Below are 17,682 nucleotides of genomic sequence, written 5' to 3' on the forward strand. Positions count from 1 at the left end.
TACCTTTACAGATGATAAATCAATATTTGGGTATGTGTACCTAATGAGATATAAATCCGAAGCCTTTGAAAAATTCAAAGAGTTTAGGAATGAAATAGAGAAACAGCGTGGCAAGATGATTAAGACATTGCGATCAGATCGTGGTGGTGAATATCTGAGCCATGAGTTTCAGGATTATCTGAGAGAAAATGGAATTCTCTCGCAATTTACTGCACCTTACACACCACACCAAAATGGTGTCTCCGAAAGGAGAAACAGGACCTTGTTAGACATGGTCAGGTCTATGATGAGTGAGACTTAACTTCCAAAATCGTTTTGGGGATATACCTTAGACACGGCGCAAACCTTCTAAATAGGGTACCGTCTAAATCTGTTCAGACCACACCATATGAGATATGGAATGGTAAGAGACCCAACCTGAGTTACCTCAGGGTATGGGGATCGCCAGCATATGTCAAAGCATTGGCATCAGACAAGCTTAGTGCTAAGAGTACTAAATGTCTATTTGTGGGGTATCCCAAAGGTACTAAGGGATACTACTTTTACTCCATGGATGAACACAAGGTGTTTGTGTCCAAGAATGCTGAGTTCCTTAAGAAGGATTTGATCTTTCAAGGAGCCAGTGGGAGTAAAATTGATCTTGAAGAAGTTCAAGGACCACAAGAACAGATTGAGGAACCCGAGTCTGCTCCGCAAGCGACGTTCTCCAATGGAGAAGTAAACACACAACTCCGTAGTCTACTAGGGTCATCTATCCACGTGAGAGGTATGGGCTTGTGATTGAGAATCAACAAACCGTCGAGGATGATGAACCTAGTAACTATGAGGAGGCGGTCAAGGATGTTGACTCCTCTAAATGGCTTGAAGCCATGGAATCTGAAATAGATTCGATGCGTCAAAACAAGGTATGGACCTTGGTTCCTAAACCACAAGGAATAGTTCCTATCGGTAATAAATGAGTCTTTAAAAGAAAGACTGATGCAAATGGCAACGTTCAAACCTACAAAGATAGGTTGGTTGTGAAAGGATATCGTCAAAGTCAAGGAGTTGGAATATTTGTTTTGATGAAGTCGTTAGGAGTAACGATTTCATCAAGAACGAGGATGAACCTTGTGTTTACAAGAAGGTTAGTGGGAGTAATGACATTTTCTTGGTACTTTATGTAGATGACATATTACTTGTAGGAAATGACATCCCCACATTACAAACAACGAAAGACTGGCTTTCAAAAAGCTTCACCATGAAAGATTTGGGAGAAGCGGCCTTTATACTTAGTATAAAGATCTATAGAGATAGATCCAAGAGGCTGCTGGGTTTATCTCAATCCACGTATGTTGACAAGATGCTAAAGAGGTTTAGCATGGAAGGGTCGAAAAGGGGTTTTATTCCCGTTAGTCATGGGGTACATCTTTCCAAGGCTATGTGTCCTAAGTCACAGCCTGAGAAGGATCGCATGAGTGGAATTCCATACGCTTCGGCTATTGGACCCATCATGTATGCCATGATATGTACGAGACCAGATGTCTCATATGCTTTGAGCATTACGAGCAGATACCAGTCTGACCCTGGTGAGGGTCACTGGACAGCAGTCAAGACCATCCTTAAGTACTTAAGAAGAACTAAGGATGTATTTCTGGTCTATGGTGGGGTGGATGAGCTTTCAGTGAAAGGATTCACTGATGCTAGCTTTCAGAGTGACAAAGATGACTGCAAGTCACAGTCAGGATTCGTATTCACCTTAAATGGTGGGGTAATGTCTTGGAAGAGTTCCAAGCAAGAGACTACAACAGATTCAACGACAGAAGCTGAATACATAGCTGCTTCAGAAGCGGCTAAGGAGGCCGTGTGGATCAAAAAGTTCATATATGAAATAAGGGTGGTTCCAAGCGTGGATGAGCCCATACAGTTGTTTTGCGACAACACTGGAGCCATTGCGCAGTCAAAGGAACCTAGGTCTCATCAAAGATCTAAGCACGTGCTCCGCAGATATCACCTGATTAGAGAAATCATTGATAGAATGGATGTAAAGATGGATTATGTTCCCACAAATGATAACCTAGCCGATTCTCTGACGAAGGCTGTTTCTCAGAGAAAACATGATAGTCATTATGAGGCTTTAGGTATACTACTTAGGCCATATTGGCTCTAGGCCAAGTGGGAGCTTGTTAGTATATGGATGTCCTATAGACAATCTTTTGTTTAGATTAGGACATATGTGGACCTTTTTATATTGTCGCAAATAAATAATAAACACTCTTTATTCTGTTTTATATTTTGTCTCAATATTATTGTTAATAGATTATATGAGTAACTGGATAAACCCCTTGGAATAAAATAGGTATCTCTTGAGTATATGTGATGAGATCACGATCATGAGGATTTAAGGATACCGGATGTTTATTCTTAATTTTATGTTCCTAGTCTAAAGACACTGAGAATGGGGATCAGTAATCTTGAGTAAGACTAGCACGACTTATCTACTTGTATTCGGATACAAGGTAAAGACCTCATGAGCTACAGATATGGAGATGTCTTAGCTAAAGTAGTGGGTGGACCTATAAAGGTATAGCTCGCACTGAACAGACCAACAAAGAGACTCTATGAGGAAATCTTACAAAAGTATCATTAGAGCAGTATCTTAATATTTAGGTATGTCTTTCCTTAGACCATAAGTTGTCACCTAGAATGTGTTCTAGAAGGCATGTTTTGATTGTATACCTCGTCTGCCTGAAACATGGAAACTCATAGGTATACTTTTGGGCATGTCCTGAAAGAGCACAGGCCTAGGGTGATAAGCTGAAGGAATTTTTCAAATCTCTGTAAGGGATTAGGTTATCTGTAAACCGGAGAAATCGGGATGACATTTACAGGACTCGGGAATCAATGCATAGTAGAAGAGATCATGAGATGATCTGCCTTTAGAGTCAGTAAATTGAAGATTCCCTATTTCGAATTAAAGCTTACCCTAAACTGCAAGGTTGATACATTTCCTCACCCTAGGTTTAAAGGGAAGGTAACCGAGACGAAAGAAAATACATACGGCAACCAAATATGAGTAATAGGATGATCAAGTCATTAATCTAACTAGTTCTGGGGCAACAAAACATTGCTAGCGCTCTGTGTTGTCATTAAATGGGTTGTGGGCTTGTTGGGCCCGAGCCCATTTATGTTAGTGGTTATGTTGGACCTAATGGGTCACACACTAACACCTTATTGCCATGATGATCTAGCATTAAAGGTATTGAGCCTAATAATGGTTGTTAGCCCAAGAAGAAGTTTGGAAGCCCACCTAAAAGGGAAAAGGGCGCATGGATCATGTAGTGGACTTGGATGGTCCAAGACCTTATTAATTAATTTAATTAGTTAAATTAATTATCAAATATTTAAATTTTGAATTTTGAATTTGAATTTTGAAATTTAAAATTTGAATTTAAATTTTGAATTTGAATTTTGAATTTAAATGTTTGAATTTGAATTGGCTATGAAAAGTTATTTCATAACACAAGGATAAGATAAGATATTGTTGGAACAAATCTCTTATATCAAGAGGAGATCTTTGGAGATCACCAAGAGCTGTTTGGGGCGCTGATTTGGTGTGATTATAAGTGTTATCTAGTCAACCAAATAAGCTCCAATCAGATTCGGTTGGTTGAGAGAATCAGTGAGTGAGTTGGTTCCAATTTGAATGCAACTCCTAAACGTATCTGGACCCTTTTTGGGGTTGAATGGGGCGCATAGATGGCTTGCCATATGATGGCCATTAGGTCAGAATTTTGACTAGATAAAGATCTCATGAGGATTGTATGGTAGGTTGTTGGGAATTTTCAATTGCAACAACTCCACCATATCTCTCCTTTTATGTGCGCCATTTGTGATCAGAATTTGGGGAGAAAATCTGATTGCATCCTTGCTTCCTCTCATCCTTTTGGTGCGCCACTTTTGTTAGGTTTTTCTTAAGTGTTTTTGGAATTAACCTAGCCTTTTCTAAGAGCATCCATGCCCCACTTTTGTGAAGTTTTCATGCTGAAGACTTCACTCTTCTAAACACCTTTACCTAGCCTCTTCCTTCACACATTGGACGCCTAGCAAGCTTTTGTGGTGATCAATTGGTGGCTTTTCAAGAAGAGTTCTTGCATCTTGACGTGGGGTGGTGTGGATCAACGTTAGAGGGTTTGAACCCTTTAAACCTGACACTGATCTCCTTGGTGTTTGAATCACAAACAAAGGTAACATCATGCTGTCTTAAAGCATGAATCTTGATTGCATGTGTTATTCCGCTTGAAAATTTTTATTTTTCCCTCTCACATCCTTCAACCTTCAAGGTCATTTTTCTTTCAGACTCAAATATTTCTAGCTAGCTCTAGAATTTAAAGACTTTTATGAGTTTCAATAAATATATAAGACATGTTTCTTTCAGTTAAACTTTAGTTTTTGGTTTTATTTTAATATAATAGAGTTAGCCTTGCACTTGTCCCTGTACAGGTGCGGCGGTAACATTTTTCCAAATTAGGTTTAGATTAGTTACCATAATATTCCTATGATCGTGAATAAATAAAACGTGAATTTTGGCAATTTCTTTATTAGAAGAATGTTTTATAAATTATTAGAAATTTGGGGGTGTTACACTATTGACGAATTCGGCACTAAATCGTGTTTACTATTTTTAAAACTGCTATTGAAACTCTTTACCAAAAATTCTAAGATTTTACTTTGTCAAACTAGACATCTCAAGCTTTTCAATGAGATATTATATGTTTCAATTGGAGTTGTATAACTCCGTTTATGTCTTTCATAAACTGAATGCTGCAAGCTAAATTTTCAAGAAGAAGACAGCGACTTCAAACACAAATTCCGATCAATATGTTTATCCAATGGTTATGATATTTTACAGGGTTATATCCATATGTGTTATCTTCACATAGGTCTAAATCTCACTTAATCTGGAGTTCTGTAGCTCGAGTTTTGGTGATTTTACTAAACTAGGCCGCTGTTGTCTTAAGGAGTAATCGATTATTGAATTTTTCAGAAAGTATTCGAATACTTCTTCGACAGAATGCATAAATCAATGTTTTTAAGGCATATTTGACTTCGAATGATATTCCAAACTTGTTTACTCATTTAATCAGTATACCAACACGTTCTAAACACATGAATAACTTCAAGACTCAACCTTTAACTTAAATCACACCATCTATCATGAAAAAAAAAGGAAAAGTTAAGTTTTTTCATCTCTGAAGCCTCATCCAAGCAAAAAAGATGATTCAAGCTTCAAACAATGGAAAAACCCAAACTTCAAGCACACAAACAGAAACGAAAATACTTCAAGATGATCTCTTTCTCTCAAAAACCCTAGGTTCAAGGTTGTTTCCATGGGGAAGTGAGGAAAAATGAAGGTTTGATGAGTATTCAAGTTAGTTTCTTGAGAAAGAAAGGGAACCCTAGAGAGAGGAAGAATTTTCTGCCATGAGAGGGCTTTAGGCTATTGTCTTAGGGTTTCATGAGTGCAAGAAAACACAATAAGGAGGAGAGCATATGGGTTTAGGTCTTTTAAGTGAGTCTACTAAACCCTATGGTTAATTACACACTTAACCCTCACTTAATTCTCTATCAATCTCACATGAGCATTTTCTCTTGTCATTTTATTTTCTTAAAATTCATAGAACAATAATCACTATTTATTTTCAAGATTCCGGGTAATACTTTTGCCTTCTGTAATTTTTTGACTGCGAAGCATGCAATGTCCATACTTTTCATAGAAAAGTGATTTAATTTAAATAATTATAATTTCCTTCTAATTATCCCTTTATAATTATTAAATAATTTGCTAAAATCACAATTTATCTTTAAGTTTTCAGGTATTTTTCCTATTCACGGTTTTATCCCAAAATGACATTGTTCACAATTTTCTCAAAATGATGATTTAATTTCAAACAACTAAACCTCTCATCTAATAATCCTCATTTAATTTCTAAAATCCCAATTTAATGATTCGGGTTCTTATATGAAAAGTTAAAAAAAAAACTTCAAAGGACAAATTGAGAAAGGTTTATTGTTAGTGCTGGTAGTAAGTACTAATCTGTACATTTCGGTCATGTAGTTTACAGAAGAAATTCTCTAAATATGCATATGCTCCTGAGGTTAATGAACAAAAGATTGGAGTATTACAAAGCAAAAATACGTAACTGTAGAAAAACATTGTGAAATGCTGAAAGCATTACCAAAATATAAGATTGGCCTTGGCCATATAATTTTTTGGTACAAACATAGGGCAAAGCCTAATGGGATGGGCCCTTTGATTTACTCAATAGTAGAGGTGGGTAACAAGGCAATCTAAACTGCTTACAAAAGTGTCTACCATGGCTCACATTAGCCCACTACTTAACAAGCTGACACACCAATTTATTTATCTTTTATCTCTCTCTCTCTCTCTATCTAGGACTTTTCAAATTTTTCTTTTAAGTTTTGGACCATATTTACTTATTTAGGCATTTAGATCATTAAAGCCATTTGGACTTTAATTTTTTTTATTATCATTATATTAGAAAACTAGTTGTCAAATTTTTTTTTTTAAGTAGTTCCACTGGCAAGTAATGCAAGATGCCTAGAATCCTTTTCTCTGTATCTAGGAAAAATATCTTTAGGGATCCAATATAATATTTTTCTGATTACTATTCTTGCATTAAAGTGAACGAGATGCACCGAACTGAAGTGCTGCTTATTATATATGATACTCATTTACACTTCATAAATTACAATATAAAGAAGACAAATAGACAAACCCAATGACATGAAAATATGAGTGTTTAACTGCTTAAGGCAGAGGTTCATGCATCATGAATTTTTGAATATACAGCTCTCATATAAATAATATTGGTCACTTTAGAATGGCACATGGAGAGCAGAAGAACCCACATGCAGCCCATGTGAATATGTAAAGGGTCCACGCTCCATTTCCCTCACTATGAATGAAGAATAAAATTTCTGAAGGATTGAATTGCGCGATTAAACAAAGTCCCAGTCCCACACACAACCCTTTAGGGTGAGTTTTGTACAAGGGTATCAAAAAGATTACTGATAAACTTTCTTTAGTAAACGTCAATTACCATGTTTGGCAGAAGTAACAAAAACCAGTTTCCGGATATCCATAGTTTATCGGTAATTTGATTTACAAAAAAAAGTCAGTATTCAAATTACCAAAAAATAATATGATAATTCATAATTCAAGTAAAAGGAAAGCACAACAATAATTTTTGAGACAAAATACTCCAACACACATCAAAACCTAGACTCAATCTATCAATTACAAAGTAAATATAGTTTGAAGTTATTTTTGTAAAATAACCTCATATTCCAAGTCATACGTCGTTTTAAACCAAACATGGAATCAGTAATCTTTATCCAATATTCACGGTAATATTTTGGCGAATCAAATACATTTTTTGTAACATTCCGAAGAAACTCAATTTCTAGTGTATTTTCAGTAATCGTGATTCTCGGATATCAAAAAATTTCTCTTGTACCAAATACACTGAGTAACAAACCTATCCCTATGCGAATTGGCATATTTTGGAAAGCAAAGTAATGTTGATATTGAACCTATGAGCACAATAAAAAATGGGAAACAAAATATTATACTATCTGAGAACCAAAATAAAAGAAGTGGACCCCCCAAAAAAAGGGAAAGATTAAGATACCAAAACATATGTAATTTAATTAGCCAGAGCATTTATAACAAAGTATTCATAACCCATTTGACACACTATTTTTAATCAACTAACCTTAAAGGGGAAAACAAACCTATATATAGTAAAACAAGGTAAAGAGAAAAAGAGAAAAGTGCAAAACACAGCCAGCACACATCAAATGAAGGGGGAGTATTACTACTATCCCCCATGTATGGTACAAAATATTGAGGGAACTATGAGAAAGAGTAGTTTCAGACTATGTTGAGGTGAGTGAACGAGCTATACTCAGTGATGATGGACACCAGGGGGTGGTGCTGCCACCATGGCTGGTGGAGTTGGTGGCTTGCATTGGTAGCACTTAGCAAAGAGCCCAAATGTGTCAATTTGCCTAATGAAGTTGGTCATGCTGGCCCATCCACCAAACCCAAAACCAACCACCAAAACCCAGACCACAATGAATGCATTGAAGACATACATTGCAGTCCAACTTGGCATGAAGAAAGGGGGCTTCTCTGCAGCATTCTGCAAAATAAAGAAAACATAAATCACTGAGGATTGAAGATTGCCACTATTATACACCACTATTGCATTACTAAGAAAATTCCCATTAAAATAGGAGCAATAATGATGTAAATAGAATATAGCATTAGTAATAAGAATTAAACAATATAGTAAACAGCAGCAGCAGCATCAGGTTCATTATATCAAGGGGTTTTTGTTCCAAATTTCCACTGTTGTCCTAGTTTGAATTATTGGAGAAAGATATCAATCAACTCATCCTGCTCAACAGAGGCATAAAAATTAAAGGAAAATGACATCCCACCAGTCTCTATTTTTCACCTAAAGTTTCCAAATTCAAGCCTTAAATGTTTTTGTACATTTTCTGCTCTCTGTCTTTCTCTCTTTCCATATGTTTTTCTCTCTCTTAGACTTTGGGTGCAGTGGCCACTTTAATTTAATAGGGGGATATGGGAAGAACTGAAGAAGTCCCCATCAAAACGTGGGTGTCCAAGGATTGCCGAACGACATGCATACTCTCCTATTAAATATAAGTGGGGTCTATCTCTCTCTTCACAATACATGCAATAAATAGGTGGCATCTTATTTAAATTTGTAAAATATTTATTAATAGAGAATAAACATAAAACGTTATCATGTGAAATTGTAACAAGATCCATTTACTAATGCCATGACTCGGAAGAAAATTCAACTTGGGTAAAATAACGTGTAAAAAACTTAATGATTACTTAAAGCAGATATCATATATTACAAACTTCCAACAGATTATTAAGCAGATCATTGGGAAACACCTTGATCATGCTGTAACCTTTTTTGAATGATCTAAATAAGTCTACCTCAGTGTTTGTAAAGACTTCATAAAGAGAAAAAGCCTACGCAAGTATCATTAACACATTTAATTCAGAACATGAAACTACAAAATACAACATGAACTAAAACTTATCCTAATAGGTACAGTGAGTTACAAATGTCAAAAGGATGTTATAAAGCTGAGGTAAAAAATATCAATAGGGAAATATCGTTGATTTAAAAATCAAATATTTTTTTCTAAAATAATGCAATGAAAAGCACATTGAGAATGAGCAGGACTAATTCGCGCATCATCCCATATGCGACTTGTAACGCACAAAACGTATTAGAGGCACGTTGACTTTTAAAGGAGTTACATATCACCTCATACATAATTTATACGTGCACATTTCCTATATATATTTTACCGTATTATTTTAATAAAATATTTGACTTTTCAATAAAAGGAAATATGTTTCTTTTTTGCATTAGATGGGTCAAAAAGCCCATAAAACACTAGAAAAACTTGAATGATTTACCTGTCTTGCAGAGGCTGTTCTGTAAGTGAGCATATGGACTGCAGAGGGGATGATGTAGACAGTGAAGCTAACAAGAAGAGCTCCAACAGCAGAGTTAATGGGTCCAAAGAAAGGGAAGATTATAGCTAAAAACCATATAGGTATCACCACTGGCAACCTTGCTAGTGCCCTCAAACAAATGCTTCTTGTGTCATGCATCCCAATAGCCTTCTCCCACACAAAGTACAATGGAGTACATGCAAACCCAAATGTTATGAACTGCACCCATTTATTAGGGGGGAAATGGTCAGCAATTGTATAAAAAAAACCTTCTATTTCTCAATTGTAAACATTCTTTTGCACCAGCTGTTTTTTTTTTTTTGATACATACAGTAGCTCTGTGTTTTACCACTTTTGACTAGTAACCTTTTGCCGTACGTAAGTTATTTTGGTGGCGTAAAAATTGGGGTTTGCATTTATCATGTCACATGACACAAAATTTTTCTACACACACAACATTTTGTGAGACCCACACGTTTTGAAACAAAAAATAAAAATAAAAACTAAGGCACGCAAAATGAATCTCTGTAATATTACACAATCAGTTTTCCTACAACATAACTCTTATAAAACCCATAAAAATTATGTGATTTATATAAAAATATTAAAATAATTGTAAATACATTTATAAACAAAAATACATCAAAAAATTGTTTTAAAATTTACTGTGTATCTAACATCAGCGAAAGTTAGGGAAAGAAGCATGTTTTCAATATATATATGCATTAAAAACACTTTAGAATGAAAGGTTTGACTTCGGTGTACAAATTAAATCCATTCTCGAGAAACTATAAAAAAAAATTTAATTAAATGTTTGCAGATAAAATTACATTTTAGTTTAATTAAATGTTTGCAGATAAAATTACATTTTAGCTATTCTACTAGAAGAGAAAATAAAAGCAGTTGTCATTATTTTATTTTTTTAAGTTGTCTTAAGGAATTCTTTATTTCCACCAAAAAGTCTATCATCGCTATCTGTACTCTGACATGTTTACTAAAAATAAATAAAATTTATTATCATTTTTAAAGCAACATTTATTGCAATAGAGGTTTACATGACAAGTTATATACGTGTCTACGATGGTTCAAAAATACATTAATATTAATTTTCTAATATATAACTTTTAGCACAAAATAAAATAGTACAAGTGGAATTACTTATAGTTTCATTATTTCTACATTACTATAAATAAAAATAGCAAAAACAAAACTTATGACTTAAACTCTTGAAATGGTTACATTTTGTACCAAAATACAAAAATTTAAAAAGCTTAATTACCTGGTGAATGAGCATAAGGATTACAGCAGCATCACGGAATCCATTTTTTGGGAGGAGAGAGAATGCGTTAGAATGGTTGAGAAGGTCATCACCAAAAGCCCAGTAAACAGCAGAAGCTGAAGGAATTGTTAGTGTGAAAACGTACAAAGTGGCCAGCAAGTATATGTACTTGAACTTCTGTGGCTTCCACATGGCGTGCATAATCTCTCTGCAACATTTGTCACCATTATTCACTTTACACTCTAAAGATCAAAGAATAATCATAATAATGGAGACATTGGAATTTCTAAAAACGGGTAAAGATAAGAAAAGGTTCTGTTGCTCTCTTGGATCCATTGCCATTTTGTTTTACTAGGCTGCAATGCAGACAAAAATAACTAGTACAATGGGTGCCAACCATCAAATAAACTGCATTTTTTTTTGGGGGGTTAAAAAACTGTTAAATTTTTACTTCCCCAGAGTTCAAATGTTAAAGATAAATTAGAAAAAAACAAAAGGACAAAAACAAACAAGAAATAAAATTTCATTCAACTTGGAGTAGACATTATTTAATTATATCTTAGTATGATGATGTTGTCACATTAGTTAAATAAGACATCATTGTCTTTTATTGACCATTCAGTAAAGGTGATTAATAAAAAACAAAATTTATGATTAAAGACAATGATGACACATGTAGCTACGAACCTATAATGTTCTTGGAGCCTAATTGCACATGTAGCTAACATTACACACATTATATTAAGGGTTATATACTTCTTCTGTCACTGCATATGGAAAAAAGTGCAACAACACTAATTTTTATCAGGATACGCGTCCAGATCCTGATGTGTTTTTTTTTTGTTAGGTCAGGATACGACCCCGTATCCTAGTGTTAATAATTTGCTACAACTTTTCTCATCAGCAGCGAATGAAAAAGCGACGAACCCTTATATTAAATGTTATTATCCAGTAATGTCTCTTCCTTTCTAATAATTTCTATTCCTAGAGACAAGTAGAGGGAGGAGAGAATGCTTTCGAAGAAACAAAAGTTATTTGCATGATTTTGTCTTAGGGTCTCGAAAACCGAGATGACCGGCAAAAGCTGCTAAGAGAAGCTGTGCATAAGCGAGTAAAAGAGAAGAACTAATGATGCTGAGGAAAAGGCTAACTCACACAGTAACTGCATGTCCTCCAAACGTGTACAGAATATTAGTTGCTCCGGTGAAGTACAGCACTAGCTTTGTTGGACCCGTATGTGTCACATTTTCTACCTGCAAGATTATTTACAAAAAGAATATCTTATCTTTAGTTCGCATATAATAATGGTATCATGGATTAGAAAAATTTAGACCCTAGATTACTGATTTACCTGGCCATTAACAAGAGCTGCTATAGCCATGTACCAAGCAGTGTAAGTGGTCATTCCAAGTCCCAGAAATGACCAGATACGGTAATTGTGAAATGATGGTATGAACACAGTAGTAGCACAACAAGCTCCGAAAATATAGGTCCAAGTCCTTTTGTCCAATTTGTCATTTATGTAGTAGATGTTACTGTTTGCATTAATAAACCAAAAAAAAAAATATATATTATTTTTTAATCAGATGAAAACCCATATCAGATTATCTCAAATCTAATACAAAAATCAACAAAAGGTCTTACCTTGCACATGCTATCAACTGTATCACAGATCCAAAGAGGAGGAAAGTACAGTTGAAGGCTAGCCCCACTGCTTTCCAATAAGGACCCAACAACCCATCAAGCACTTCGAACCACTGAAATCCATTGCAGTGAGTCTCAATTTAGTTAATGTGATTTGGCACATACTATAACTAAGTAAGGTCTTCTTAGAAAGAGATTTGAAACAAGTGGTGGTAGATTTTACCTGAATGACATGATTCTTAAAACTGACATTTTCCTTTTCCTTTCTTGTGCGGTACTCTACATAGAGGACACTGATTAGATACGCTGTCCAGCTTCCAAGGAAACCATAGAATACCTGAAGCAAGATCCCTGATAGCATGCCCAGTTGAGAGAAAGAATAGGGCAGTGTCAATAGTACTTGGGCTACCTGAAAAAATCAATGAATCGGATATAGTTAATTATGAGTTAAAATGGGGAACCAAAAAACAAAATGTGATTTTTCATTGAGATTTTGGTAATGGGTATGAAGTGATTTTACTTGATTTGAAGCACAACTGAACCATGCATCCCATACAGAACCACCGTGCCAGAGGAAGCTCTTGACACTGAACACTGAATGGTCTTGCTCCTCTTCTTCTTCTCTGCCATTCCCTTCTTGCTCTGTCTCGTTGAAGTTTGTGACTATTGCTTCCTCTGCCTGCTTCGGAGACAACATTGTGTTTTGTTATCCAAGATAGACAGTCTTAACCCTGATGAATCTGAAACACATAAAAGGACATTAAATGAGACAAAAACCATGATCAAACACTATCCCGAGAAAACGAAAGCCAAGAAACAAAACACCACCACAGATCCAGATAACTGAAAATTCCTTGCAAGCTTTTTACAAAAAATATGAATAAACCACCACCAAATCAAATAGAAAAAGGGATGTGAGGGAAGAGAGAAAAGGAAAATAAAAAGTGGGCATGGAGTGTTTACATGTTTTACACACCAAAGGAGCAGAAAATCCAATGCAAATCACTTTCCACTAACCTTGGTGTTAATGTCTCTTTCTCCGGAAGGCTGAAAATTGAACTCACCCCAGAAGAAGATCTATCTTCCAAAAATAAAAAATGCTTCTGTTACTGAGAGCTACTTAATACCGTGCCAGAGATGGGTTAATGCCTATGAATTCTTTATTCAAAGAATTGGCATATGAAGCTTTAAATGCAATGAGATTTGGAGGTTTAGAGCCTGCACTTGTAATTACCCTGTGATGCTTGAAAACTCGACAAAATAATAAAAGCCATTGCTTTAATGCGCGCCACCAAATGTCACAGAAAAAACGCAGAACCAAACCGCAAAGGCGGCGTGAAGCCGCAAAAGCAGGGAAAAAAGAAGAAAGAAAAAGCTGAGTTTTTCAAAGTTGTCTTTGATTTTCTGGTTCAGACTTCAGAAACTGATGTATATAAATAAAAGACCCTTATTGTCACTGTTCAACCCGATTATATGTATATATAAAATGAATGTGGACGATTTTGTAATAGTAAATATTAGACAAAAGCAAAGAAAAGCAGAGAGATCGAAACAACAAAGCCTAGCCTAACAGGTACTATACTATATGTGATTGGTGATTGAAGTGTTTGTGGTGTATGTTTGTGCTGCTTTTCTTGGCTTCTGATTTGAAGCTTCTATTCTCCCCCAATGGAGAGAGAGAGCTGAGAGTGAGTTAGAGAGATGAAAACTCAATTATAATTCTATTCTTGTGACTTTGTTCATATTAGTAAGAAGTGAACTAAACGAAAAAGACACTCTTTTTATAGGCACCAAAAAGGTGCTTCGGGTTCCAGTAATGTTTGTCAGAGGTTACATTTTTTTTGGAAAGATTTCAAAAAATTTTCTATAACTCTTCTTATAATCATTCATTTCTTCTCCAAAATTTTGAATTATTTATTTTGTTGACTTAAAGTTTTTTTATCATTTACTCCTTAAGTGAGAGGGATAAGTGATAAAAAATTTAAGTCAATGGGATAAGTGATAAAAAAAATTAAATAAGAGTGTGAATAATTTTAAAAAATTATGAGAGGGATAAGTGATAATTAAAAAAACTCGTAAAGAGATTTTTGAAATTTTCCTTTTTTTTATGTTATAGAATCACGATTTTTAAAAATATGGTGAAAAAATTAATTTTTTGAGAATGTTATTAAAAAATTATTTGATAGGTGAAAATATTATTGAAATTTTATTTCAAAAATACTGTAAAATTTTTTTCAACATCTGAAATTTCAAGAATACCACTCATTTAGTGATATTTTTGGATGACATTTTGAAATAAAATTGTACATAAAAATCTCCTGAATTTTTTTTGAGAAACCTTGTATCAAACGTGGATAATTAAGATTACCATTGTCACTTTTCCGAAAATCTCAAAAAATTCATCGTACCAAACACTCATTTACATAAATGCAGTTGGAAAACAACATCAGGTGTAGAGTTTTTATTTTCTTATATTAACCTCAGTGGTATAGTTAATAATCTTAACATTCAAACAAACCTCTGTTTCCTTTATACATCAGAATTATCAAATAAGAGTTCAAAAATTAGACAAAAAATAAATAAGAGTTGAAATCCCCTGCGGTATTTGTAAGTTTATATTGAACATCATGTTATGTTCATTTGTAGTAATATTTAAGTGGGTTTTGAGTTCAAATTAAGTCATCCTTTAATAGATCAAAACAATAGCATTAATTGATACCGAATGATTAATTTAATTTCTCTTGTAAATGGAAAATTAACATGTTGTCGAATATATAGTTAATGGAATTTTGTGTCACTGTGTGCATGAACTCTGCCACTTATCTTCCAATTTTATGCGCGTCGTGCTTGTTTTGAAATTCCAATTCATGACATGTACGTAGAAGCTTTTAACCGATTGAGAGCCAAGCAAGCTAACAACACTATTAACATGGTTGAACAAAGTATGGACAAAATAATATCATTCATGTAAATTTAAAAATAAATTATCCAAATTATATAGGTCTAAAACTATCCCCAAATTAATGCAATCAGTTATCTATAAAGAGGTCTGCATCCCGTTGCACTCTGATAAATTGCTAGGCGAGTTGTCCAATGCACATACCACATGCATAATTAGTTGTGGACATCCTCCGTGAACAACTTATGAGATCGTGCCATGTTACGCTCACGGCAAATACACCAGTCGCACAAGTAATAAAGAAGTGAGTACTTGATACTTCTCAGTAGTTAGTATTATATTTGGGAGGGGTCTAAAACCTTAATCCCGGGACCTGCTCCGAATCGGACTAGTCACGAAGTGATAAACCGATTGAAATATCTCCAAAAAAATAAAGAAGTGAGTAGAGTATCATTTTCACGAGTATTACTGTCTCAACCAACTAGTTTACTATTTTTACTTAAGTTGGACAGTTCAAATGAGAGATTTGATTTAAAATTAATTAATAATTAACATAAAAAAAAGATCAAAATGCAAAATCAAAGATTCAAGCAATTAAGAAAAGAGTAGTTAGGGATTTAATTTCCCTCAATCTCTTCTTTATGTTCTAAATTAAAACCTCAATTAATTGTCCTTTTTATATTGACAATCAATTCATCTAATTTAGTTAAAACTCAATCTATTGATATTCTAACCTTTTACTCCCTTAAGAGAATCCTAATTTCTTGGTGTTTCTCAAAAGGATTTAAGCATTAAAATCAAGAATCATAAAAATTGTATAAGGATTGCATAATTCATATGTCTATCTCTAGATACACACAAATCAATGATGAATTAACCCCCAAGGGTAGCTAAGTTGGCAGCTGAGCTCCCAAGGGATTGCTTGGTGCAGGGATCAAACCCTGCCTCAAGCAGTTTCTTGGAAAATCTTTGGGGGCCAGAGGATAAGCCAAAAAATCTTCGGTTGGGGGATTAGTCTCGTCCTTTCTCCGGTTGCGAAGCTTAGTGCACTCACTGTTACAATGAGGGGCTAGCCCAAACGGGCCGTACCCCGAGGGCATGGTGCCCGGAGAAGGTTGAATGGAGATACCTCCTGGCAATATACCGAAAAAAAAAATCAATAATGAATTTATCAACCCTGATTCATATACCAACATGCCTATTGTCCTACACGAATCTTAGATTATTCTATAAGAAGATTCACTCATAGAAGCATAAAGAACATGCAAATTCATTCAATATAAAAAGGAAAAATTGCATTAAAGATTAATTCAGAAACATAAAGATTCAATTCGGTTCTATCTAATCCTAACTACAAAGAAAATTAGCTACTCATGGCAAAAACAAAGACAAAAGAAATCATAAAGACTTCCCTAAACTCCTTCGCAATGAGAGCGTGGTGAATCTCTACAATCCCCTCTTGTTCTCCCTTGAAAACTATGCTCCCTGTGTCAAGTCCTCGTCAAGCCTCACACAGAATAACTTAAATAGGCATATGAATCTTTGTTTCAAGTGAAAATCATGTAATGAGCCTTAATTTTGACAAACGCGATATACTCGTTCAATTGATGTGATCTTGGTCTCGTTGAAAATGTAAAAGAGAGATCTACAATTTATATGAGAACAGAAGATCCACATTTATCATCTTGGATATGAAAAATTGGCCAGAAGATTGCTTCAAGGAGATTTTCATTAAATGGTTGCTCCTCATTTATCGCTTGAAGTCCTTCTAGCTTAACCATTGCTCCAACGCTCCAATTCAACTCAATTATCCTACAAAACAAGCAAGAATCATTCGCATGAGTCAATAATTCAAACTCCATGCTTTTAGCTAATAACCCTAAGTTTTTGTACTTTTAACTAAATATGAAAGTGATTTTAGCCCTTAAAACATGATAAACTATGGATTTATCATGCCACATAACACAATTTTGGTTAGGCATCATAATTGGTTTTCAAATTTAAAAACATAAAATTTATCATTATCAATCATTGTAACACCTTGTGTGCACCCGGTGCATGTGCTTATCATGGTACTCAAGCATAAAATCAACGTAAATGAACATTAACGGAAGTCATTACAATTAATTACTTGGAACGCGAGGAATTAAGGTTAAATTGATCTAGGCATCATTATCTTGCTTCCTCAACTCATCTAAATGGTTAATAATGGATTCATGGGTGAAAATAAGGGGATTAGGGATTGGTCACACACACTTCAACGTGTTGAACAACATGTTATTGTTGAGA

The 17,682-nt window shown here is 34.7% G+C and overlaps 1 protein-coding gene across 2 annotated transcripts; it reads right to left on the reverse strand.

Annotated features, from left to right (window-relative positions):
- Positions 1-7,726: 7,726 nt before the first annotated feature.
- On the reverse strand, positions 7,727-13,958 carry LOC133316470 (auxin transporter-like protein 2). Of its 2 annotated transcripts, none has more exons than XM_061518229.1 (9): positions 13,512-13,958; positions 13,015-13,173; positions 12,718-12,903; positions 12,495-12,607; positions 12,202-12,385; positions 12,006-12,103; positions 10,851-11,058; positions 9,533-9,790; positions 7,727-8,207 (listed from the first exon to the last, which is right to left on the reverse strand). In XM_061518229.1, exons 3-9 carry the CDS (start codon positions 12,853-12,855, stop codon positions 7,971-7,973), a joined length of 1,236 nt encoding a protein of 411 aa, XP_061374213.1. In that variant the 5' UTR covers positions 12,856-12,903; positions 13,015-13,173; positions 13,512-13,958; the 3' UTR covers positions 7,727-7,970. The 2 variants fall into 2 exon arrangements, with proteins under 2 accessions (XP_061374213.1, XP_061374212.1); XM_061518228.1 differs by having other exon boundaries at positions 13,015-13,234.
- Positions 13,959-17,682: the final 3,724 nt, after the last annotated feature.

This window comes from Gastrolobium bilobum, unplaced genomic scaffold, assembly GCF_033153095.1.
Source record: "Gastrolobium bilobum isolate Gb01-03AN ecotype WA unplaced genomic scaffold, APGP_CSIRO_Gbil_v1 utg1738, whole genome shotgun sequence".
NCBI classification, from domain to species: Eukaryota; Viridiplantae; Streptophyta; class Magnoliopsida; order Fabales; family Fabaceae; genus Gastrolobium; species Gastrolobium bilobum.